We start from the raw sequence: 27,000 nt of genomic DNA, 5'->3' as shown, positions 1-27,000 counted from the left end.
GACAGTCGTGCAAGGAGAATCCTCAGGGTCACAGATGCTTTGATTTTATAAAAGGGGGAATGATATCCAGACCCTAAATCACTAATCTGGAAATACAGTCACTTATCCTACAAGCATCTACTGTGTACAGACCCTCACAAGGACAGCAGAAAAATTCTATCACTTAAAGTCTCTGGCCCAGAGTCCATATTTCAGAATAATATCTCTTTGGATTTTTTTGAAGTCTATGTATGTTTCCTATCTCAAGATGGCCAAATGGAAATATGCCCCCAAGTGCAACTTTCTGCCAAAAAGTTGGCAAACTTTTTCCATAAAGACCTTGACAGCAGGCTTTGTGGGTCATACAATCTGTGTCACAATGACTCAGCTCTGCCACTGTCACAGGAAAACAGCAGAGGCAACAACAGGTGTGACTGGGCTCCAATAAAGCTTCATTTACAAAAAGTCTGCGCATTTGATTTGGCCCGTGGGCTGTATTTTGCTGACTTCTGCTTTGGGGGCGTCTCAATTTCACAATGACTTTTTTGGCTTGCCGATATCAAGTCTGCCTTAATCAGGTCTCATTTCACCTCAAACCTCCCTTAGATTCATGGATGCTACAACATGCATATAAAGGAAAAATCTCAGAACAGTACGCTTAGAGAGTGAACTTATAAACAGCTATTTTAACTACTCATAAAACACAGGGAAGGAACAGAAATCACAAACAGAACTGCCCCTGCCCATCCAAGCAAAGAGGGAGAGTTTCCACCTACATAACCAAGAATCACACCTCCCTCACTGAATACTCTCTTCTCCCCGCCTTAAGGGAGCTGCTGTCCCGACCATGTCAGACAAATTGCCATTGTTCCATCCCCAGTGGAAACTAAAGTCTCATCTGGGATAAAGCTAACTGTTGGCAAGGCAGATACAGGGCAGACACGAAGTCAGTGAGCAGGTCTGGTCTTCCCCGAGCCCCAGCCGTAGGCAGGGTGGGCGAGTGAGGAGCCGGGGCCCAGCTACCTTCTTATGTTTCTCAAAAGGGCCCCAGCTGTGTACGAAACCAACAGGGCTCCTCTCTGAGAGCTGCTCGCATGAGCCCAGGAACTAAAATACTGAGGATTCTGGGCAAGAAGCTGACAGCATACAAACAGCACAAGAAACATGGCTACAGGGATTACCAGGAGATGGCCCCTCAGGGGACGGATCGCAGACTCCAATGGTGAGAAGGAGAATCAAATTGAGGGTGTAATTACTTATGCCTTAGACCTTCCTGCAAGCGTTCTTCCCAGAAAAACACTTCCTCTAAAAAGTTACAGTTACCTTGCAAATGTGATCTGTGCCCAGAAATGCCTTGTGGAGGGCTCCATGCTGCCTCAGGGCAACCAGCAGAGACGCTTCACGTCAATCTTCAGCTGCTAAGGAAGATGACAAACGATCACCTAGCATCACTTTTTTCTTTTTTTTTCAGTTTGTTTTTGCTACTGGATGTGCCTGTGTGACACATCCAGTTTTGAAGGTCTCTCCATGAGCCACTGATCCAGATGTTTGGTGTCAAAAAGCCCACATGGTCAGATGGCTGGCAGACTCCCTCTTTCCCACTCCTCATCCGAGGGCTGCTGCATCTGAACAACCACGCTGACTTTGCTGCGGCACCTCCCCAAGTTCACTGGTTTCTCTAAAAATAAGAGATCCGGGTTCACCAACCATCGGTTGAGACACACACTGAGTTATGTCAGCACTGATATGGTAACTTGACTCAGTAAAACTTAACGAGGCCATAAAGCGTCCAGAGTCGGCCAAGACACCCGCCGTCCGAACCACCACGAATCATTACACACCACAGGAAAGCACCTACCAGGATGTTTCTGCCCACTACAACATGACTGGGAAGATGGAAAGGAGCCGTGTCCCAGCCGTGGGCCCACGATTAAACACAAGTCAGCTGCCAGCATTCCATAAAGGCCACCAGACGTGAGTGCAACCATCCATCAATCTGTCTTCCTGCAACAAGGCGGTGGGAAGGATCCCCCAGGGCCTCGGAGAGCCCTGAAGACAACACATGGCACAAAGTTGTATCAACTTCGTCTCCTTAAATGCTCTCGGCTGCAATAGAGACCCTTAGATGGCTAATAAAGCCACCACCTCTTTGCTTGCTCTGTGACTAGCCATTTAATGGTTGCTTTTCCTCATCATAACACATACACACACACACACACACACACACACACACACACACACACACATTTTAAAAGGCAATTCCAGTGCAGGTCAGCCTTGTCTTTAGGAAGACATCATCACTAGAAATATAGACCGAGGCTTAAAAGAGGCCGTCATGTTTTAAAAAAAAAAAGGTTTAGAAGTTTTTCACCTTTGATGACTACAGAAGACATTAAAACAAGTCAGGGCTCAGAATCTAAGAAAGATGGCACTATTTGCAGCCTGGTTTGGTGCAGTGGTTCTCAAAATGTGAACCACTTTGTTTTAATTTCAAATACAGTAAATTCTTTTTAAATTGAAGTATCATCAGTTTACAATGTTGTATCAATTTCTGGTGTACAGCATCATGTTTCAGTCATGCACACACATACATATATTTCTTTTCATATTCTTCATTATAGGTTATTACAAGATACTGAATATAGTTCCCTGTGCTATACAGAGAAAATTTGTTGTTTATCTAATTTCGATATACTAGTTCATATTTGCAAATCTCAAACTCCTAATTTATCCCTTCCAACCCCCTTCCCCATCTGGTGACCATAAGTTTGTTTTCTATGTCTATGAGTCTGTATCTGTTTTGTAAATAAGTTCATTTGTGTCTTCTTCTCCTCCTTCTTCTTCTTTTTTTTTTTTTTTTTTTTTTTAGATTCTACATATGAGTGATATCATATGGCATTTTTCTTTCTCTTTCTGGTTTACTTCACTTGGAATGATGATCTCTAGGTCCATCCATGTTGCTGCAAATGGCATTAATATGGTCAATGTTGATAGATTTAATCCAAACAAAAAAATCTTTTGGGTCTTTAGTAATTTTTGAGAGTGTAAAGGGGCCCTGAGACCAAAAGGTCTGACAACCTCTGGTTAGGAAGGACATACATTTTGGAGTAAAATGGCTTTTAAGTCTGTTCTGTCTCCTCTGTCTCCCACTAGCTGTGTAACTTAAGCCAAGCTACTTAGCCTCTCTGGTCTTCCACTGTCTGTGGACCAGATTAACCACCCTTACAATTACCTGCTCAAGCATGTTTCCCTGATTGTGTCTGTGGCATTCGCTCCAGCCCCAGGGCCTAGCACAGTGCACTGCATGACACGTGATAAGGCCTCAATAAGTAACGATGACTTGACTGGCAGAGGCTGTGAGGATTAAACAGGGCACTGCGTGTGAAGTGCCTGGTGAGGTACCTGGCACATGGCAGATGCCACAGGTGCTTGGTAAATGTCAGGTCCCTATCTTCACCATTAGCGCTGTTCTCAGTTGTACCACACAGGAGAGAAAATGCATGGTTTGTCTAAATACAGTGAATGTTCAAGGCAGTGGTACTCAAAGTGTGGTTCCCAGAGCAACAGCAGCAGCGTCACCCAGGAGACTGTCAGAGACACAAATTATTTTACTCAAACACTAGATCCACCAAATCAGAAACCCTAGCAGTAGGGGTCCACCAATGCGTGTTGCCGCAAGCCCCCCGGGAGATTTCTGATTCATGCCCTAGCGTGTGAACCATGGCTTCACGACGCGCATGGGGTCTCCCTGAGGAAAAGCGCACTTTGAGCTAGGGCATTTGGGACTTCGACAGCAGAGAGTACCCAGCATGTTGTCTATCACTGTTAGAATCTCTTTTGGACCAAGACAGGATGTACAGAAAGTCAAATACCACAAAATTGTCTATTGCAGGGTGGGGAGATGGATGTTGTTCATCTGGGGGTCAGTGCTAAACATACCTCTGCATGTGAAATAAATGTGGAATCAGCAGGAACAGAGGAAGTTTTTTCTTAGAGAAACCCCAGCATAATCCTTGAGTCATCTTTGCGGCTGGGCATAAAATTTGTGGGTGGGAATGGAGGCGTGGGGAGGGAGAAGGATGGTAAATGATTGTGTCGGTAGCTCTGAAAGCACACATTTCATCACAGGTTTCTAGCATAGCTTCATAAACACACTCCTGGCTTCCACAACTCCCTTCCAACACGGCAAACGACGACCATTAGGGTAATTACTCCTGAGCGCTCACCTTTGAGGGGTGTCGCCAGCCAACAGCAGTGACGACCTGAGTCATTTCCCCATCCCTGGAACATGAGGGGCACTGGAGGGGTACCGGATCTCCTGAGGCTCACAGCGACCCCATGACCCCACAGCGGACGCACTGCCGCTATTCTCATTTTACATCTGTGGAGACGGAGCTGCGAGAGGTTAGGCAGAGCCAGAATTCAAACCCAGGAATGCCTGACTCAAAACGTGTGCTTTTTGCTAGTAATTCTTCCTACCCATACAAAACGCAGAGCCCGGCCTTCCAAATACAACAGACCTCATTTTAGATGAGGGCCAGGATTCAAAGTTAGTGCTTAAAGGAGAACTCACCACGGTCAAAATAATCCTCGAAAAAAAATCCCATCAACTGTTCGCCAAGCACAGCACATATTGTATTGGATATGCAGCACTGGACGGTAATAAATCTGTACAACGTCACACGTTAACTGAGATTATATAACATAGAGCAAACAATGAAAATGTAATAAGAGTATTTTTAACAAGTGAGCTAGGGCACAGTGTTGATTGTGAGCAAGTTAAGTACACGTTGTCGTCACCCACAAACCTGGCCTGCACGCAGGATGTAAGCTGCGGAATGGGCCCGTGTGCCAGGTGACAGGGAGCACTCCACGTCCCAGAGGGTCCTCGCTTCTCTGGAGTGACACAAGCAGTGCGCTACAGCTGTTATGGTGAAGCCTGAAAAACACCAGGGGAGTGGGTCCACCCGTGCTTGCCGATGTCACACGCAGGGGCTGGAGCAGGGCAGGCCAGGAGCCGGGGGAGGAGGAGGAGCTGAGCCCTCCTGAGAAAAGCAGGCTCAGCAGGACAGGTGAGAAACAGAGATCACAGAAAACACAGGTTTGGAAAAAACGCCCTGGGCTTGAAACTGGGTGGGGATTGGGGGGGACCCTAGATTCGGGTTCCTCTTCCTTCCCAGGTGCAGGTACTTTGGCATTTCCCCAATTATTTATAAAATGGGACTAATCATATCTAACCCACAGAATGTGTATTTGTAGTGATTTTATGTGTTTATATGTCTATAGTGGAATGACATTTTCTGCAAGATAAATGTATATTATCTGAAATAAATTAAAACCCCTTTTTAAAAAGTACTCTTCCCCCTTTTAAATCTTCTCTGGGAAGAAAAGAGAGCAGGAGGAGAGAATGAGAGAAACCAACACTTACTGCAGATCCTCTGCTACCTTACATATGTTGTTTTATCCCCATTTTCACAAATGAGGAAATAAGGCTCAGAGAGGTTAACCAATTTTCCCAAAGCCAAACAGCTCCTGAGTGGCAGAACCAGGATCTGAACCAAGTCTGTTTATTGTCAGAGATTAAGCTCTTAACACAACAAAGCTCAACATATATTCACCTTTATCCAATCACGCTGCAACCTAGTGGTTTCTTGGCACGTACCTGAATAAGAGTGAGAAAGAAACGGCATTGTTCAGACAGTCAGTCATAATTTTTCGAGCTGCTGCTGGATGACTGTCCCCGTTTGGGGTTCAGCAGCGAACAAGACAGGAAGTCAGGCCTGCTCTCATGAAGCACGCAGTAGGAGGAGAGATGGGTGTAGTGTGGGGTCAGGACAAGACCACCAACCAGCTTGGCCTGTTTCGTCATCCGGAAAATGGGAAGGGGTGTTCCTAATTTTAAGGGACTATCCAGCCCTCACATCCTCCAATTCCATAAGAAGCATCTGTTTTCCCTTCTCTTCAAAATTCAGTCAGGCCTTGAGTTGTGATCCATGTTGTCAACGGCTCCCCAAATCACCTATTTCCACCTTGATTTCCACCTATTTACTGATCAGGCCTTTCCTCCAACATGATTCATGATCAATCAAGTTTCAGAACCTAAGGGGCCCCCCTACAACAGAATTCCAACCCCTACTTCTCAGGAGCTCTGCAGTCCACCTGGCCAGGTAAGATGTTCTCACACCCGCGGTGCCCAACCTCGATTTCACATCAACGCAATCTCAGGCACCAGCCTCTGTGATTTTCCATCTTGTCACTGGAATCTTTTTCTCTAAGTTACTTGTTGAAACTACTGTACAAAATATAACAAAGACATCAAACCAGGCATCCTGTACCCCTAGTGCCTGCTGGTAAACTAAATGCTTTTTTGTCACTTTAATGATAATAAGGCTTTTCTTTTAACCTCACCGCTTCCCCTTATTATTCTTCATTTTTTGTTGATATTTGTATTGAATACATCTTTCCATATTTTAAACACAGAATCCTTATTTAGGTTGTTCCAGCCTAGCCGTTAGTGGTAAGGGTTCTGTTGTCGTATTTCTATTATGTTTCCTTTGAAAATCATTGTCCTGTTTCAATGGATTAAGTCAATCACATGGGCATTTATCTTACGATATTGATGGAATCAGTATACAGAGGGCAGTGTAAGCTGACTGGACTTCAGAACCTCTATTAACAGGTAAGCATCTCTGTAAACCCAAGTGCACACTCAGTGAGGTACCCTCTCTTTCCCTCCCTCAGAACAACCCTGCACAGGCCCTGATTCCTTGAAATGCAGGGAGATGAAAGGACACTTGAGTGTAAAGGACCTGAGGGGCCATTTTCCAGGTTCTCCAAGACAAAGCCTGACTCCTACTCTTACCCACAAGGTCTGTGCGACCCTCACCTTCACTCCTTCCCACGTGCCCGTCCTCCCTGCAGCCCGCAGCTTTAGAAGCCGGAACCAAGCCTTCATCCCCCGCGCCTAACAGCCATGGGCAGAAGGCCAGTGATCTAGACGGCTGGTCAGATGGAAGAAGGAGACCCTGCTGCTGAGGGACGGCTGCGGGGACGGGAGGGGAGGAAGTGCGGGGAGCTCTCCACAGGCCCGAGCACTGCCTGCCAGCTAAGATGCCCACACACCGACACATCCCACAGTCCCCGCGCTACCTGCCCCATCCTCCAGATGCCAACGCTCATGCCGGCGGGGTAACTCACTCACAGGCCTGTGGCCTGGAACCTGTGGGCCCAAGACTCAGACCGAGTATCCCCGGGGCCAGGGGTCCGCCTCCCAAGAGAGGAAGGGAAGCGGACCGCACACAGCCTGCAGGCGCAACCCTGGGAGCCCCTCCCCGACCAGGCACTGGAAGAGCCCCATCGCGTGCTGAAGGCAAGCATGCTGCCCTGTCTCTGAAGCCAGGCGATTTGGGCTGGAGAGTCACAGGCGCCCTCTTTGGGGTTCGGTCAAGCCCACCTCCCAGCCTGGGGGTCTGCCCGGGCCGCAGGTGGCCTCCGCCGGTGCTCCGGCGCCCTCTAGCGACCGTCCGCTCTAATGCCAACTCTCCGGCCCTTCCTCCGGCCGCCCAGTCCCTCAGGCTGCGCTCGCCTGGGACACCCGCCAGCCTGACCTGCTCCTCCTCTCACCCAAGCGCAATGAATTGTCCAACAGAGGCTTAGGATCTCTCGGATAAGGAAGGTCTTTTGGTCAACACACCCTAAACCTGAGAGGGTTTTTTCTAGAATTAGCCTGAAATCCTGTATTTTTTCTCCTGATGTTTCCAAGGAAAAATATCTCTAGTTTTCTAGGTAATAAAAAATATAATAAAGTTATAAATCTTATGTTCTGAGCCAGAGGTGGAAAAACAACATTTCAGAAAGTTTGTTCTTTTTTGAATGGACCTTTAATTTAAGACAGAAAATAAGGGATTCCCCTGTGGGTTCCTCAAACTGTCGAGACATAAAATCTCCCGTTTATCGACTCAATTGTGGTATTTAAAATAGAAAGCCAAGACAGTGCGTGAGCAACTCCTCACAAAACATGCACATTCACAGGGATGGCTGCAGACAATGACTTTGTACAAATTTAATCACATCTATTGGGTAAATATTTCACTGGCTCCAAGAGAGAGCAACAGAATTAAGACTCAAGCCTGCTCCTCCCAGGGGATGTGGAAGTCCCGTTCACCACTACCCCGACTCAGCATAAGATTATCAATGCACATGGTGCCAGATATTGGTGCAACTACAGTGATTATCTCCAGGGAGCTTCAGTCTCTTTGTAAGGGGAGCAATCAAGAGGGTTGCTGAGTGAGTTCCCTGATTTTGACCAAGTCACCTCTCCGAGGCTCAGTTTCCACATCTGTCAGATTAAACAGGTAGTCAATAGATAATCCCCAAGCTCTCTTCCAGTTCTGAGAGTCACAGATTCAAGGTGATAAAGTTGTTCACAGTTGAGATGAGCCCACCCCAGGCCAGGTTGGATGGGCTCCTCTACCCCTAGGGGTGCACCAAAACCACAGGGCAGGGATAAACCTTCCTAAGTAAGTCATCCTCACCACCTGCCACTGAGACCTGACTTCAGGCCTTCGACATCTACTGAGTTAAAAGTTAGTGGTTCTCAAGTGGCTTTCCCAAGAATACAGCAGCCAAATAAAGGACTTCCCAGCATTTGTTAACTTAGGGTAAACATATACTATATTTCATATATATTTAGCAGCTCATAGACTAAATAGAAAGCTCCCACATAAATCAAATTTCCAGTGCAGAACAGGCAAAAGTATATGTAGGCACTGCTCTGTTTTTATTATGTAGTCACAAGCTTTAGCAGATATCCACTGGTTGGATTTAATGCTAACTGAGGTCCTACTATATATTGTCTATTTTGAACAGCATAGACAAGACAGCACATCTTGCCTGGCTCATTTATTAAGCTTGATTTTGGCCTTATCACCAATCTTCACAGAAACACCTCACTCAAAGAACAGATCTGCAGCTCTAACCCCCTGAATTGAGAATTTGCTTCCCTCAAAAGAAAAACCATCATAGAATTTTTAGGCTATCATAAAAAGAATTCAAAGTCCTGTAAATCTGTTTTTGCCATCTACATTCCATCAGGAGAAGGGAGAGTTAAATTTAACTCTATCATTATGTGCTGGAAGGTCAGTTCTAATGCACCACAGGATGGTCTTGAACCATGTGACATTTTATTTAAAGTGCATTTAAAATTTTCTGTCTTGATATTTTGTGACTCCAGTATATTGGCTACTGTTGCCAAGGAAATAAGACTTCAGGTTACCGTGTGGCTCTAGAGGGGTTTTGCTTTGCTTGTTTTTAAAATATTAACAAGACAAAAATGGAAAAAAGTAAATATACAGAACAAATTTTGCTCCTTTCCTCTTCAAAATGCATGAAATACAGATCCTCTGGTCACATCTCTGATTAAAAAGATATAACCTCTCATAAGGTGACTTTCCCAAATGGTACAGAGACTTCTCCCAGTCAGTCGAGTTGGTATCATCAGAGCCCCTCTTCTCATTCTTTGTTCTGGGCTGAGACGCCTCGGAAAGTGCGGGACATTTGATTACACAATACAATTCTAACTCTCACCTCCCACATGTTTACCTTCAAATAAGAAATTTAAAGTGCAAACCATACAAATACATCCAGCTTGGTTTCAAAAGATTCAACTACAGATGAGAATAGAGGTTCCAACATTAACCCACTTTTTTCTCTGTGACTATTCTTTCTAGTCGGTATCATCTAAAGGTTTTCAGTCATGGTGGTGGACTCAAGTCATCTGATGGTGGGAAGAATCAAAGCTTCCATTTTGGGGAATACTACATAAAACTCGTCTGAAAACAGGTAACATCTTTGCTTCCTACTAACTGAAGTGAGGTATTTTTAAATCAGCCACATGCAGATCAAGAAACCCTGTAATCCTAGACACTTTTTAATCAAAACCTCAAAAATCAGGAACTTCTTAAGACAGACCAGTGGTTCAAGCAGAATGCCTGCCATGTTGCTACCAGAGACCTGGAGATGAGCAGGAAGTCTTTAAAGTACAATTAAAAAACAACTCACAAACCTCAAAGCAACTATTTTAAAAGAAATAGTTAGAAGATCTAGTAAAGTGCCTGTCGTGTGCTGGGAAGCTCTCTGGGCCCTACGTGCACCTGCTGGGAGTGTGCCTGGAGGAATAGACATGGGTTTGACCACTCACAGGAAAGGTACAGATGTGGTGCCCACGAGTGTTTTCACACAGTTCCATTACCAAAGGCAAGCCCTTCTCACCCAACCATTAAAAACTGCCCAGGATTCAACATCCACTCCTACGATGGACTGACACTTCCTTTTATGTAATGCTTGGGGGAAATCACCTAGTTTTCATGTGGTTTGAGTTTGATCCTGTGAAGCCATCAGAATCTTCCCATCAGAGATAAATGAGGAGATTCGAGCTCCTATTGGTGGGCACTATTAACAGAAGTGCCCCTGCTGTGTTTTCCAACCTTCCTTCTATTTTTATCCACCTCCCCATGTGTGAGTACCTTTGACCTACTCTGAGCTCGGACCCCCGATCTGTCAGAGCAACTTTGTCAGTCTTTCTTTAAAAATGGACCGCCAATAAAATGAACTGAACCTAGAAGCAGCAGCTCAGTAGGGGAAATGAAAACATCAGAATTTATCTAATCACAGCCATAACCATCCAGAGCTCTTATCTGCTGGGTAATAAAAATGGGACCTTCCTAAACTTGAAGGGCATCAAATAAATAAAGTTGTTGCTTGCCTCTGGCTCTTGGCGGGGGGGGGGGGGGGGCTGCTATGCATTTAAGCCAGTGTCTACTAACTACAAAACACTGTCATGGATTTAAACACCCAAGTTCTAGGAAAGTTGGGGAGGTGCGCAGAGGGAAGGTCGTTTTGACATAAAGCAAAAAATAAATCACAAACGTCTTTGAGACAGGGGTTGTTAAGCGGGCAGTAGAAGAAAGGAATGAGGGGGTAAGATTATCTCCTTTGAAGTCAAGGTAATTTTTCCAAAAGAGTAGGGCTTTGTCTGAGTTTAAGAAGAACACTTTAAAATACCTTGGACAGCTCAAAAATGCTGTTGAGGGAACTGAAAACCAAGTGAGCCAAGACCAAGCAGAGCAGTGCCTTAAAAATCCTGGCAAAACAGCAAGATGAAGAGTTGGCTTCGCATAGTTCCTAACACAGGAGTAAAGCAGCAGAGGCATCTCCTGCCAAAGGCACTGAAATCCTAAGGCGTCAGCGGGCCAGCTGAAGGGGTGGGGAGCGGGGCGGGGACGGTGGGGGTATTTCCCTCAGATACTTCTCGTGCAAAGTTTCGTGGGGCACCCACCCCGCTGCTCAGTCCACCTTTTCCCCCTCCACCTCCGGAACCCCGGGGCTGCACTCTTAAGCTCGTGCCCCAAGGGACCCTCTGTGCAGCCCGTGATTTTTCCTGGAGCCTGGCAAGTTCTGGGACTGGAAGCCAGGCTCGCAAGGCCGCCGGGGGTGGGGGGGAGGCGTGGCCGGATCTGGAGGGCAGAATGGGGGCTGGATTCTTGAAGCTCCCCCAAATCCTTCAAGAGTAAGGAGGAATGCATCTTCCTAAGAATATTTCTCAGGGTTTAGCCTGCCCCCCATCCGATGGTGAACAGTACTCACTTGCTGCGGAGTGGACCACCTCCTAATCGTTCTCCTGGATTTCACCCTAAGGATCTTCGGGGGTCGGCGACACCACGGGGTTCCCACCTCCTCAGTCGGCTGTGGCCAGCGCTTCGGTGGTCCCTGTAGTCCCACCCCCAGGCCCCTTGCCCCCGGCTACTCCATTTCACGGAGGAAGGAGCACAGAGGGACTTGGCTCCATCAGGGGACCCGCGAGCCTGCTGATGAGTTTGAAGCCCGGGAGCCCCAGACGCAATTAAATATCATTGTGAGGGGGTGGGGCGGGGGGTTGGGAGGCCGAGCGGCTGCATCATACCTCGCGGCCCGTCCAGCGGCGGGACACCGCCACAGCCCCACAGTTGTGTCGCCGTCAGCTGGGGGAGCCGCAACTTCGGCCCGGACTCTGACCCCCGTCCGATTTCTCACCCGGCGACGCCCTCCCCTCCAGGACCTGCAGGCCGGCCCTCGCGGGCTCCCGCACGCGCCCGCCCGAGTGGGGCTAAGGATGGAGTTCCCTCGACCGAAGGCGACGCTCGCAGCGGCCGCTCACCACCGCTCACAACCACGGCGGCCACGACGCACCAGCGGCTCGGAGCGCAAACCAGCGCCCCTCAAAAGTTGATGCCGCCGCCGCGGCGCCCGAGGACGCGAGAGGCCGGCCGGCGTCCACTCACCTGGGCGCGCCCGCCCCGAGGAGCGCGAAGGGAAGCAGCCCGGACGGCTCGGTCCCGCCCCGGGACGCGACTCCGGCTTCAGAGAGGCGGCGGGCCCGGAGCTGTGCGGTGGGGCCGGGGTCGGGCCGCACCCCCCTCGGGCTCCGAGGCCAGTTTAGCGGCCGCAGAGGGAAGAGACGCCGAGCCGGGAGTGCGTGCTCCCCGGGGCCCCGGGCTCCATTCCGGGCGCTGGGGCGGGGCGGGGACGGCGTGGGGCCGCAGCTCGGCTCCCAGTCAACTCCGGGAGTAGCGTGGAAGGGGCCGGGGAGAGGGGCGCGGGAGGGGGCGCGGGGACGGCCGCTCCTCACAGAGCTTCCACCTTCTGACGAAACCCGCGCGCACGGCCGCAGCCAGACGCTCCTTCAGAGCCGCTGCGTGAGCGCCCCCTGGGGGCCCCGGCGGAGAGCACCGCCCCGCCCGCGGCCCCGCCCCCGCCCGCGGCCCCGCCCCGAGCCCCGCCCTGCCCCGCCCCGAGGCCCAGGAAGCGGGTCCCTTCTCCACGACGTCTCTCACCCCGGGTCCCTGGGCACATTTCATTCCGTTGCCCGAGGGCTGCGGCCGCCTCTTCACTGCAGGGTACAGCGGGAATACCTGGAAGAGGGTGGGAGCGCTACTTCTTTTTGCACACATTCCAGGAAACTTTCTGGGTGGATGCTCCCCAGCCACCAAAAAACGGTGAGGGCGACGCTCACCTCCCTATCCTTGGTGTCTGCAAGAGTGCCTGACCTAGGGCGGGAGCCTGCTCATTGTTTTTAGTAAATAGATTCGTGAAGAAGGGAATGGGCAATTTGCATCCCATAATGTCTTCCTGAGTGCATGCACTTCACAAACAAGTGTAAGATAAATGCTTAGAGAGCACCAGTGTTTAAAAATAAATATGCGGTCTTATGTAAGGGGTAACCACTGCCACATGTTAGGAAGCACTTTAGAAAGGAGGGATGGCCCTCCTGTTCCAAACTCACTAAAAGTCAAATTCAGACAAATGAGCACTGGAGTATATACTGTGCGTTGTCTGCGATTGTTTCCACAACAGTAGATAAACTACAGAGCACACAGGTGTTGTCAGAATCACAAATTGGACTTCAGAATCTATAAGGTTCAGAAAAGACTGTCTCTGACATTGGGATGACATGGAGGATGTTACATGTAATATGGACAGACAATACGGAAAGAATCCTAGGCAGCCTGTCTGTACACTGAAGCTCCTTTGATTCACTTGGATTCGGAAAACTTGGGTCATGTGGTTGAGCACAAGACAATCACTGAGGCCTTGGGATGTGGGATTTCACTGGTGCTCCAGGCTTTCCGCGGTGTCTGGGAGTTTTGGGCGGGGTGGTCTGTAACACCCCTGGAGCCCGAGGGGAGCCCCACAGACCCACATCAGCTGCGAGTGGGACATACTATGGTTCCCCAAAGGAAATTAGGTGTCTTCCTACCAGAACAGGGAGGATGGATGCTGGGTAGGCAGAGTCAGCATATGTTTACTAAAGACGAAAGCAGAAGGCCGGAAGCTATTCCTTTCCCGTTCAATTAAGAGGTAGCCTTGGAGATGAACTTGAAGTCTGAGCTGGATTGAACTTTTGAAGATGAAGTGAGGGTTAGGGAATGCGACTGTGCATTTTCTTGCATGTTGGTTGTGTCCTCTGAAGTTTAAGTCCCATGAAGGCAAGTCTATGTCCTTATCTTCTTTGTGATTGTAACCCCCGTGCCAGCACAATGCTGTTACTTAGCAGGTCGTCGATAAACATTTTTTACAGTAAAATTTTTAAAAGACATTAGAGCCTATTTAACACAAACTTCTTATTTTCAGGTGTGCTGAGCGTGTTCTGTTTCCAGGCAATCTGTCAAGCACTCTATCGACCATTTATTTAGTTTTCTGCCCAAGTAGGTTTTAACATCTCTACAAAAAGCCTGAGGTTTGGGTGGCCAGAATGCCCAGACCAGGGAACACAGTTATTAACAGGGAGGACAGGGAGTATGGATGGAAGCAGGCTCTGAAGGGACAACTACGAGTGACAGAACCAGGAACCACAGAGCAGGAGCACCAGAGCCAGAACCACAGGGAGGAACCCGCTACAACCATCTTTAGCCCCCGTGTTAAAGGCACAGACTCACAAACTAAACAGCGCCACAACTTGTGACAAATATGGTTTCCTCTGCCAGCAGGCTTCAGCTCCCTAATTAGAAACAAACAGTTGCCCGCAAACCAGTGTGCAGAACACACGTGCAGCCTTTTGCCAGAAACTGGGATTTTTCTTTTTCCTCAAGGCATGACACTGAAGGTAAATTCAAACAGGCTCTCTGCCAGGCACCTAAAGCAGAATTTCCTCCCACCTCTGCTATGAAACCCACAGCCTGTCTCTACAAACAAAGGTACATCACCTGCTAATGAACTCTGGTCACAGTCACTGCCCCCACAACCAGTTGCTCACCAGCCGGGGTCCCTGCAACAACTGTGACATCAAAACCCCCTGATTAGTGTCACTCACCTCCTTCCAATTCTCCTTTTCATGGATTCTGAGCTGCTGGGTTCTACAGCCATAGTCAGAATGATCTAAAGCCAAGCCACAGAGTCGCGGTGCCACTGGGGTTCCCAAGCCGCAGAGGATCCTCCAGCTCTGGGCAGATCCACTTGCCGGGTCTCTGTTTGGTAACATAAGGGGAGGCATCCGCTGACTGTCCTGTGCCAATCTGAAAGGCACCCCTCCCACCAGTGTGACAAGTGCAACGCTGGAACGGAGCCAGGGAACAAAAGGGAAGAAATGTGGGTTCTTACCAGTGCCGTTGATACCATTTTTTAAGGATGGCAGATGATAAAGGGGAAAAACAGGCAGAGAGTCAGTGCCCTGCATTCGAAACCTTGGATCCTTCTCTGAATGAGTCAGGGTGAGCATTTTGTTTTGAAATTGAATTTCTGTTTTCTCTCTTTCTTTCTTTTTTTCATTCGAGCTGTAGGATGGTTACATCCTCAACTAGTCAAGGGGACTGCTGTAAATAACAGGATTTATTTTTGAGGCTTTGGATCAAAAAAGAACCTTGCATCTCCCCCCAGGGCTATTTATAGATCAAAGTGTGTTCTTTTTTTCTTTTTCTATTTCATGTGATTCTGAGAATTGACTGATATGTCTTCCTCTGGTGTTTCTCTGTATGCCTGAGATGAGTTGTTATTACTGGAAAGCCGTGGAGAAAGCCCTCCGAAGATGCTAAGAGTCAAGATAGAACTGACACGTGTACCCCAAGCCAATGCAGGGATCGCATCTCCCACTGTCTGTCGTTGGTCTGTGTGAAGACCCTGCATGACCTCTGGTACCTCTAACAGCTTCATAACAAGCCGAGCTACCAAGGGTGCCTTATTCTTTTGTCGACCGATAGGTGGCATCAAAATGCCTCGAGCTTTACTTCATCGCATTTTAAAAACCACACACAGGCAGAGAGCATTTCTTCCTGCAATTTTCTATTTTACCATGGGTGATGTTTTAAAGGACACTAAATCAGCTCTCTAGTGTTCCAGAGTAGATTATCCCATTTACCTCTTAATTCGGCCTCTCAGTCACCCCTCTAAGCCTCAGTTTCCTCACTGTGAGAAGAAGCTGTTTGAGTTGAACTCCAGCTCTGGGATTCTGCTTTTCAGCTACATAATGTCTGCCTTGCCGCACCATTTCTTGTGTGTGTGATAAACCCAGCAAGACTCCTTCCTTTGAGTTTAAGGAATGTTAGCATGCAACTGTCACCCTGTGGTGGAGACCGCTATTTGCCTAGCCTATAATTGTTTTTATTTGTTTGTGCTTCCTTACTAAGAAAAGCACAATTTGAGGGAGGTGGCAATGTGTCAGTCCCCAACCCACATTATCCAGCCTTTCCTGTAGTTGGGGTAGTCATGTGCCAAATGGTCTAGCCACTAAACACATGTAACTTCCTAAATTCGAATTTATTAAAATGAAGAAAAATTAAAAATTCATTTCCTGGGCCACACTAGCCACATTTTTAAATCTAACAGTCACAGGTAGCTACCATGTTGGGCAGTTCGGGTGCAGAACAGTTCCACACTGCTTTCCACACTGGTCTAGCCATTGGGATGTCATGAAAAGTTCCAGAGCAGCTTCCATAACAGTCTTCAAAGGGAGGGACATACTGACTCAGCTGGCTGGTACCTTTATCTCCTAGCCCCTCCCAGCCCCTCCCTCCTCTCTATTGGAAGGTGAAGGTGGGCTGGGTATCACATGACCGGGAAGCAACCAGCGTCTGTCCAGGCAGGCTAAGCAGAAAGAGAAAGGAGCCTGGGTCTCTGATACCCTGAAGGCAACCACATCGTCAACAATTTTATTATGAGAAAGATAAAACCACCGGTTGATATGAGCCACTATTTTCAGCTTTTTATTACTAACAACCAAATGTATTTCTAACTACTATACCCTCAGAAAGTTACCTGGACACTTTTCTACTAATGTCTTTGGATAAACAAGTTTCTTTCCAGTTTACTTTAGACAGAGTTTAGGACAAGGTCCTGGCTAGAAGAAATGAAACATCGTATATACTCACAAAAAGAGAGTTATCCGTCATCCATTTCAATATGCCAAATGGGCCAAAATGGGGGAGATGGGACATTAACAGTACCCAAATAATTATACCCTATTTTATAGTTTGGCTGAAGAGCAGCTTTGCATTATCCTGGAGAAAAGGTTACTAGATATTGAGAGAAAAGGAAAATAATATTTGAGCCTATTCTGTGTGCTAGAAACTTGGCTGAGTAATTTAACAATATTATCATAATTAGGTCTCATAACAATCCAATAAGGTAAGTATGTGTATCTCCCTTCTTTTATAGATAACAAATTAAGGCTGAGGGATATTAAGTATCGTGTCAAAATCTACATAGCTCATTAGTTACAGAGATGAGTTTCAAATCCAGGCCTGCTTGGCTCTTGTCACAACCACATGATGAGTGAGTGCCTGGTGAGTGAGTGCCGTCAGATGCTTCTCCATACTTGCTCATTTCAAGACTCTCATTCTGAGACAGGAGGGCAGGGGGCCGGGCACAGCCGTTAAGGGTGATGCAGCCATCAGCACCAAGATGGTGGAAGATTCAACTCCCAGTGGTCCTTGAGCTTCATTATAGGCTCACTGAAATACAATAGCTGTTAAATGGCGCTCCTGCAGGGGCCTTGACAGTTCCTAGGCTGACCATAAAAGGTCAAAAAGGGGGCCGTGGCCCAATTCCTGGGAACCCCTGCCCCTTCCCCAAAGTAGTTGGAATAACCCTCCCTCTTGCCCACATATGAAGTTACCGAGCCCATAAAAACTAACAACCTCGCACCTCGTGGTCTCTCTCTCTCGCCTTCTGAGATGGCCTGCACTCTGTCTATGGAGTGTGCATATCTCTGAATAAATCTGCCTTCACTTTACTATGGCTTGCTGTTGAATTCTTTCCTGAGTGAAGACAAGGACCCTCACTTGGTGGGAATGCATCCCAAGGACTCACCAGAGACCTCCACAACCATCCTCTTGCACCCCATTTTTCCTGTATCAGTTCCATCCTCTGTACCACCTTTCTCCGTGGGCTTGATCCTTTTCTACCATAGAAAAGGCTGAAGACATTGATCTTCATCTAAACTGTAGAAATTGACCAGGCAGGTTAAAGCAAAAGGCTTTCCAAACAAGGACAAAACACAGACCAAGGTTCCAAGTCAAAGCAGCCATGAACTGATCCAGGACCCTCAGGTGACTGGGAAATCCACTTTATCTGGGGTAGAAAAGGGAGGCAAGGAACAAGAACTAAAGCAAAGAAGCCGGCAGGGGCATGTGTACAAAGGGTCTCTTAAGACTTCCTTTAGGATTCATTCCTTGAATCACTTATTCCCAACTCTTGAGAGAGGTTCTAGAATTTTCCTCAATCCATAGTGAAATGAGAAAAACAAAAAGTTTTTTCTACAGCGAGATTAATATTTTGAGATTATCTTTTTCTCCATTGTTTTCTCCATGACACTGCATTTCTGCCATCAATTTCTTTTGAGGTTTTGTCATTTTACAAGTGTCCCTACTTGATAAAATAAAAGTACTTATTGTAGGCCAAAGCCAAACCAAGAAATGTGTTTTGAGATCAGTTCTGTGAAGTCTACACATTTGGAAATATCATCTGGAGGTCACTGACATTGAGGAAGTTTGAGTGGGCAGCATGGTGATCAGGCAAGAGTTGAACTGAGAAGAAATTGGAGAGAGAAAATACTAGAATGTGGGAAATGGGTCAGGTCTCTCTTCATGGAAGTCATTCGGTAGTTACTTACTGAGCACTGTTCTGGGGTCAGGGGTTCCACAATGGACCAGACAGAGTCATCAGTCAAGTTGGGAAGACAGAAAATGAACAAAGAAAGAGGGAAAAAGAGCTTGGGAGTCACAGAGAGGGAAGAATGAGAGAGAAGGAAGGAAAAAGAAAGTCTGTAGATTATAAAAATTCCCATGAAGGAGGTAAAAAGGGTGAAGAGACAGGGAATAACTGGGAAACGCCTCTTCAGATAGGATAGTCTGAAAGGGCTGTTCTAAGGAGAAAGAAAGCCTGAGAGCTGAGCATGCAGAGACCAGGGGAAAAAGCATTCCAGGCGCAGGGAACAGCATGTACAAAGGCCCAGAGGTGGGAAAAGTCCTTTAGATTCTTAATGGTCAGTTTTTAGGGTCTGGACAAGAGAGGATGAGGCAGTTAGACCACACTAATCTTCTCTAAGGGGAAGGATGAAAAAGATGTGAGGAGGCTTCAATGTTACAGAAGACTTGTCTTGGTGGTTTTAGTAATTAAACACATTGTGAGAATCTAGTCTGTGCAGCCCACCGGCCTAGGCACTGGACTTGACAAAATACTGTCCCTGTTCTTCAATACCATACAGTCCAGCGCAAAGCATGGACCAGAAAAGGAAGCCCAGAGGGGTAATCCGCAAGACTCCTTGGTTGGTTGAGAGTTTACTTCCACCTCGTGGACCAGTGACACAATCAGCCCCCAGTGACATCAGAGGACAGGAAGTTCTCTGGGTCGTGAGTGAGCTCAGGCAACCAACCTGCAGATGGTTATTTTGGAAAAAGTGAGTCCATCCGTCCACAAGAGAGATTTAAAGGAAGACCAGGATTTGCTGCAGCAGATTCCCCACCCTCACGTGATCTCCGCTTCCTATTGCTTCTGTTTTCTTGGTGATTGTTCCAGTTTGGCCACCATCCATAATTACCTTTGGGGTCAAATATTTTCATCCATATATTCTGGTTGTGTGTCATCTTGTCCACTCTTTGCAATAAATCTAGGAGATATCATTAGCCCCAGCATGGAGGTCATGCCTTCGAAAACACATACTTCTTCTGGTGGAGGATGTCTTTCTGATTCCTAGGTCACAAGGCTGCCCTCTGTGTGGCCATGGACACTGGCTCCCATGGGAGGAGGGTACACTGCTGTACGTCATGGGCAGACCTCAGGGCTCTTGGGTCTTTTCTGGAGGGTTATTAAGAGGCAGTGTGCAGAGTTTTTAAACCACATATCCCTAAAGATATCTTGGAATTACTAAATGAAATCTTACTATAGATCCTGGTTTGCAACGTGCTTTTTTATTTCTGAAAATATTAACCAACATCATAATTTATAGACTATGAAATAGTCCCACAGTTGGATAGAACCAAAGATGCTAAACGAATTCCTTGTTTTTGAGCATTTGTTGCCATCACCTCCCTGCTGTACACAGTCTCCCGAGCAAGCCTTTTTCGACAACGTACCCATGAGAGGATGCGACAGGAACACCAACAAAGGCACATCTGTGCTATTCTTTCCAAAAACCCACAGCCCCGGTCTAATAATGAGAAGAACACAGATTGAGGAACAGTCTATAAAACACTTCACCAGTACTCCTCAAAACTGTCAACATTATAAAAAGTGGGGTGGAGGGGTAGAAAAGACGGAAAAACTGTCACAGACCAGAAGATACTGAGACACAATTGCACTGCGATGCCTTAGACTGGATCCTGGGACAGAAAGAGGACACTAATGGGAAAACGGGTGAAATCCACCTCAAATCTGGAGTCTACTTAGTGAAGCACCCATGTTGACTTCTTAGTGATGACAAATCCCACGATAATATACATTCTCTATTAATGTTAGGAGAAAGTGGGCGAGAAGTAGGTAGAGATTCTCCATACTGTCTTTGTAACTTTTCCATAAATCTAAAATCATCCCAATTAAAAGTTGATTTAAAAAAAAAAACTAGACACAACTTGCCCACTTGTTTCCTTGGGACAAAGTTAGACTAGGTGGGGTGAAGCTTCTGCATAGTCTTCCAGCTTTGAGTACATTTGGTGAAATGAATGGTCATTTAACACCATCCATCATTCTGCCTACTTTGCAAGCAAAAGCCTCACTTTATCTGCTTGGCATCGTTAAGTCAAATGTCTCCTTGGGAAATTCCAGAGGGAGACGTACCACAGTGAACTAAACAGAACTGAGAGAATACTGATGAAAATGGTCAAAGAATTAGGACCGAGCTCCCTGTCCCAGCCTGGCTGGTTCTCACAGGGCAAAGGAATTAAGAAGAAATGACCAGAAAAAGGAAAGAAAAAAAAAAAAAAAAAACTCCTGGGAAACAAGGAGAGAAAGTCAGAGGATGCCGTTTGTACACAGTCATTTTCCTAACTGCAACTCTGCTTTCTGCATTTTTCCAGCAGCGCTGCCTTAAAAGTGAATCACCGGTGATCAAAGGCTACCAAAATAACACATTGTTCCTCCGGAGAAGAGAAGGTGCAGTCCTGTCCTTCCGAGGGTATTCTTGGGGGCGGGGCGGAGAAAGAAAGAGAGAGATCACGTTGCCTCCTTTTTCTAAAAGCCAGGCCTATAATTTGGCTCTTTTGAAAATCTTTTTTAAAAACACTTGCCTATGGGAAAAGGCCTCAGTAATGCTGAGGGCTTTCTTCAAAAGGTTTATCTGTTTTGTTTCTGTCGCCTCCTCCCAGAGCCACGTGCGGCGGGTGAGCTGCCCTGTCTGCTCTTGGGTCGTATTTGCAGGCAGGGAAATGTTAGCAGGTACTGAGAGTCTGTGTACCAGGTACTGTACCGGGCCTCTTCAGGAAGGTTCCCACAGATTTTTCCCATCCGTGCAGGGTTACCTTGTGGGAAATTCCAAAAATGATCACTATTCTTCCCTTCATATGTAGATGAAAGTATAAAAATCTCCATTTTATCTTCCTTGCCGCGTGCCTCTGCAATGCTTCCCATGAAGTCGGGGTATCTGTTCCTCCACTTTCTAAATCTCGGCCAGACCTATGACTTGCCTCAGCCAATAGAAAGCAGCAGAGGTGACAGTTGGTACCAGTTCTTTTCTTTTTTTCCTACTTTTGGGGACGGGGGGTGGGAGTAATTAGGTTTATTTATTTATTTTAATGGAGATACCGGGGATTGAATCCAGGACCTCGTGCATGCTAAGCATGCGCTGTACCACTGAGCTATACCTTCCCCCTATCCCTGTGCCACTTCTGAGACTAGACTTATATGAGGTCTGGCATATTTCCATCCAGTTGCCATGAGACACCCAGGCCATCTTGTTGGAGGATGAGAGAAAGGGGCCAGGATGAGGCACTCAGGACATGTGGGACAGCATAGGGACGACCAGCAAACTGGCCATAAAACCACAAAGGAACCCTGCCCAGAGCAGCCAAGCCTCAGCAAAAGTATCAGCTAATAAGTGCTTCATATTTTAAGCCACAGAGTTTTGGAGATGGTTTGTTATATATCAACAGTGAATGGGAAAAGGACACAAGTGAACTTATTTACAAAATAAAAAACAGACTCACAGACGGTAACCAGGTGGGGAAAGGGTGGGAAGGGATAAATTAGGAGTTCGAGATTGGCAGATACTAACTATATATAAAGTAGATAAACAACAAGTTTATACTGCATAGCACAGGGAACTATATTCAAAATCTTATAGTAACCTATAATGAAAAAGAATATGAAAATGAATATATGTATGTGCATGTATGACTGAAACATGATGCTGTGCACCAGAAATTGACACAACATTGTAAACTGACTCCACTTCAATAAAAATAAATAAATAAATAAAATAGTGAATGGATAAAAGAAGACCGTCTTATCTCTTCAGAAGATATGAGAAAATTGTGGCATAGAGAGTTTGAATAACGTCCCCAAAGCCACACAGTAAGTGGGGAGAGTCAGGAGTCGACCCGAGGACTGAAGAAGTCTGAGGTCACCACCCCTCCCATGATAACCCCCTGCCATAGAGGGCACACAAGAGAAACCAACAAGACCACGTGTCACAGCTACTTGAGGTGATCAAACTAGAGGTGCATTCCCAGCTGTCTCCCAGTATGTGTGCACATGTGTACGTCTGTGGAGAATGATCTATTCAGTGGGGAGCGTAAGCCAGGTAAGAGAAAGCTGTTTTTTAACTTCAATAACATAGTCTAAATCTGAAACATTGTGCTGTACACCAGAAGTTGACACAACATTGTAAACTGACTATACTTCAATTAAAAAAAAAAAAAAAGAAACAGGAAAAAAAAGAGTGCACCAGCTTGGACAAGAAACTACATGGTTGTGGGCCCTACACGGAGAGAAACTGGGTAATGTGATCCTTCCCGCGTGCTTTTGGTAGTAGTGCATTTTGTTCTCATTTATGGAGCAGAGTCAGGTTTTATTGAGTGTCTATTAGGTTCAATACTATTAAAAAAAAAAAAAAAAAAAAAGACCCCGGAGAGGACCACTTCACACTGCATGGCATGCTCCACTCCTTCACATCCACGTAGGCATCACCAATGGGTGTGGCCAGCCATTTCCACACCAGCCCAAAGACAGCCCCACCATTTTTTTCAACACATTGCTCACGGCACACATTGCCAATCGTACTGAAACGCAGTCTCTGCGTTATCCCAGCCCTAGAGGGCAAAGCATGGCTCCTTTCACCAAGACTCATACTCGCGCTGGGATGACCAAGTCACGACATGAATCATTCTCAAGTCTGACTGTGACGAGCAGTGCAAACTAGAGACAATAAGAGACCTCATCGGAAATTTTCATTTTCCAAGCCTCCCATGAAGTAATGGTTTTGTTTCCCTTAAGATAAGCACAAGAACTTGCCAAGTAGGTATGTTGGGTATTATTTCATGGTCTCTTTTTTGAAAAGTTGAGGAGACTGAAACATGTCACCTTGGAGAGGACAGAATGATTGAGTTGAAAGGTTTAGCCAGTCATTAAGAATATTCTGAAGGCACGTTGTACAAAGAATGCTGAACCAATAATTACAAAAAGACACAAAAGAAGTAACATAAAAAGAATGACAATAACGAGCTTGTGCTTTTTACCTTCAAGTCTCTGGGACCCCCGGTAGCTGACAGACACACAGCTTCTCCGGGTGAGGGAAGGCTAATGTCAGCTCCCTACTCCTGGCCTTGACCAGATGCCTTCTTGTAGCACACAAACACAAGTCTACACAGCAACCCTGCAGAGGAATCAGAGCACACTTGTAGAATGATAAGCAGAATGTAACTGACCCCCTTTTATTTATTTACTAATGCTTTTTTTTAAATGGAGGTACTACTGATTGAACCCAGGACCTCACGCACACTAAACATGCGCGCTACCACTGAACATACCCACCCCCAACCCTCTTTTATAAAAGGATCCTAAGTTTGCCTACAAAGTGAGTTTACCTCTGACTGACGTATCCGTGTTGCTCACCTAGTCACCTCCAATGTGCTAGTGTGGTATAGTTTACTGCCAAAAACCAGAACCACAGATCAAGGCTTTCGGGCTCCTTTTTCAGCCCTCTGGTTTATGCAAAATAGCTCTCTGAAGTATGAAGGGATGTGTGTGTGTACAAAGTATAAGCATTTATTAAATGCCTCACCCAAGGATTTCCCCACCACTACCACATACACACACACAACACCTGCACACAAATCAGCTGCCTCTGGGGGACCCACATCTCTAAAGCTTCAGGCAATCAACTGCCCTTTTTTTTTAAATAAATTTTTTTTTTTACTGAAGTATAATCAGTTTACAATGTTGTGTCAATTTCTGGTGTACAGCATAAACTCTCAGCCATTCATATACATACATATATTCCTCTTCATATTCTTTTTCATTATAGGTTGCTACAAGATATTGAATATAGTTCCATGTGCTACACAGAATAAACTTGTTGTTTATTACATATGTTAGTAACTGCAAATCTCGAACTACCAATTTATCCCTTCCCACTCCTTCCCCCTCTGCTAAGCATAAGTTTGTTTTCTATGTCTGTGAGTTAATTTCTGTTTTGCAAATAATTTCATTTGTCTTTTTTTTAGATTCCACATATAAGTGATACGATATGGTATTTTTCTTTCTCTTTCTGGCTTACTTCACTTAGAATGACAATCTCCAGGTCCATCCATGTTGCTGCAAATGACATTATTTCATTCTTTTTTATGGCTGAGTAGTATTCCATTGTATAACTATACCACAACTCCTTTATCCAGTCATCTGTCGATGGACATTTAGGTTTCTTCCATATCTTGGCTGTTGTAAACAATGCTGCTATGAAAATTGGGGTGCATGTATATTGTCAAGTTAAAGTTCCCTCTGGAGGGAGAGAAGCAAGATGGTGAAGTAGAAGGATGCTTGTAACTCACCCTCTCCCACAAATACACGAAAACTCACATCTACGGACCCACTCAGCCAACCAGAGCACCTGTGGAGTTCCAACAGAACATTGCCCTCTTCAAAAGACAAAGATGCCAAAAATCTGGTAGGAGAAAAGGAAAAAAGAAAGAAGAAAAAGCAAAACAGTGCGGGACCGGTTCCTCAGGGAGGGAGCGGCAAAGGAGGACTGGCGCTCGTTCGCTGGGTCTCCCCTCTCCAACAGAGAAGCCAACAGGATGGAGAGGGAGCCTCCGAGGCTCAGATCTGCCCCTAGCATCCCTTGACCAACAGAACTAAGATAAACGGACACAGAGGGTCCCCGCAACACCCAGCCCAAGATGCTAGCCAGCAATTGGGGGCCGGGACAGGCCGTCTGAGCCGGGTGGAGGATGGGGGCGGCTGCACTGAGGCAGCCCTGGGGGACTGCAGGGGGCTGCGCACCGTGGCTGGGAGGGGATATGGAGCAGAACAACCTCAGTCCCCCATAAGTTGCGAAAAAAGCAAAGTAACACGGCTGGTGTGCCCTGTGGGGAGGGGCGCTATACCCTTTGTCTCATCAGACCCACGGGGCCATTACTGGTGCTTCTCGGGAGAAGAGAGGCGGGGGCGCAGCCATAGCTGCCATGTCCTCCTGTGAGCAGCTCCCGGGCGGGAGCGGGGCCGAGACCTGAATCCACACCCAGGGATTCCACAACCTCTAGGCAGGACTGAGATTTGTTTGCAGCCCGAGGCAGATAGGATCTTTCTGCCCTGGCACCTCAGAGAACTCGCACCACCAAGACAAACAAGGAGCTGATTTTGGGCATGGAGCAGGGGCGGGGAGGTTCCATGGTCTTCCCTGAGCCCACCTATGGAGCGCCAACCCGAGGCGGAGCGGGCAGCTACACAGCAGCGGAGCAATGGGGGCCGAGAGAGGGCGGGCAGCAACCCACCTTCCTGGCAGGAGCACAGCACCTGGCCACAGTGCTGGGAGGGGATGTGATCCGCCCATCTGCCTCACCCGAGCACAGCATCTGACTGTGACATCAGGAGGGGGAGTGACCTGCCCACCCACCGGTGCCAGAGAGATATGAGCAATATGAAGAAGCAGAGGAACCACTCCCAATTAAAAGATCAAGAGAAATCCCCTGAAAGCACAATCAAGGAAATAGACATTGATGGCCTACTAGATCAAGATTTCAAAAAAGGAGTAATCAAAGTACTGAAGGAACTAAAAGAAATAGTGTTTACAGATATAAAATATGTCAAAAATGAAATAGAAGCTATAAAGAAGAACCAAGTAGAATTAGTCAACTCATTTGCTGAGATGAGAGCTGACCTAAAGGCTGCACAAAGCAGGCTAGATAATGCAGAGGAACGAATAAGTGACCTAGAAGACAGGACAACAGAAAGCACCCAGTCAGAACAGCTGAGAGATAAACAAATAAAAAACAATGAAAACAATATAAGGGAGATATCCTGTGGGATAATATAAAGCGTGCCAATCTACACATAATAGGGATTCCAGAAGGGGAAGAAAGAACAAAGGGGATTGAAAAGGTATTTGAAGAAATCATGACTGAAAACTTTCCAAACCTAAAGGAATCAGATATCCAAGTACAGGAGGCTCAGAGGGTCCCAAACAGGAAGAACCCGAACAGACCCACACCAAGACATACCATAATCAAGATGGTCAGAGTCAAGGATAAAGAAATGATTCGAAAGGCAGCAAGAGAAAAGCAAAGAGTAAGTTACAAGAGAACCCCCATAAGGCTCTCAGCTGACTTCTCTACACAAACACTACAGGCCAGAAAGGAGTGGCAAGATATATTCAAAATCCTGAATGAGAAAAAGATGCAGCCTAGGATACTCTATCCAGCAAGGCTATCCTTTAGAATAGGAGGAGAGATAACTTCACAGACAAGCAAAAACTAAAAGAATTTAGCAACACTAAACCCATGCTAAAAGAAATATTGACAGGTCTATTCTAAATAGAAAAGAAGCAGGATGCTACAAAAATGAGAAACC

General features: G+C 46.6%; 1 protein-coding gene across 2 annotated transcripts in view; it reads right to left on the bottom strand.

The window, feature by feature from the left end:
• Positions 1 to 14,951, bottom strand: part of CPNE4 (copine 4) — a 382,521-nt gene extending 367,570 nt beyond the window's left edge. Inside the window, exon 1 of one of the 2 annotated variants that reach the window (XM_010979687.3) lies at positions 14,825 to 14,951. In XM_010979687.3, coding sequence (XP_010977989.2) covers positions 14,825 to 14,877 — 53 coding nt within the window. In that variant the 5' untranslated portion in view covers positions 14,878 to 14,951. Of the gene's footprint in view, positions 1 to 12,296; positions 12,626 to 14,824 lie in introns of those variants that run through there. The other variant, XM_031464304.2, reaches the window with a different exon arrangement.
• Between the last annotated feature and the right edge of the window lie 12,049 nt (positions 14,952 to 27,000).

This window comes from Camelus dromedarius, chromosome 2, assembly GCF_036321535.1.
Source record: "Camelus dromedarius isolate mCamDro1 chromosome 2, mCamDro1.pat, whole genome shotgun sequence".
Taxonomy (NCBI): Eukaryota; Metazoa; Chordata; class Mammalia; order Artiodactyla; family Camelidae; genus Camelus; species Camelus dromedarius.
This window is presented reverse-complemented; position numbering and strand designations above follow the sequence as displayed.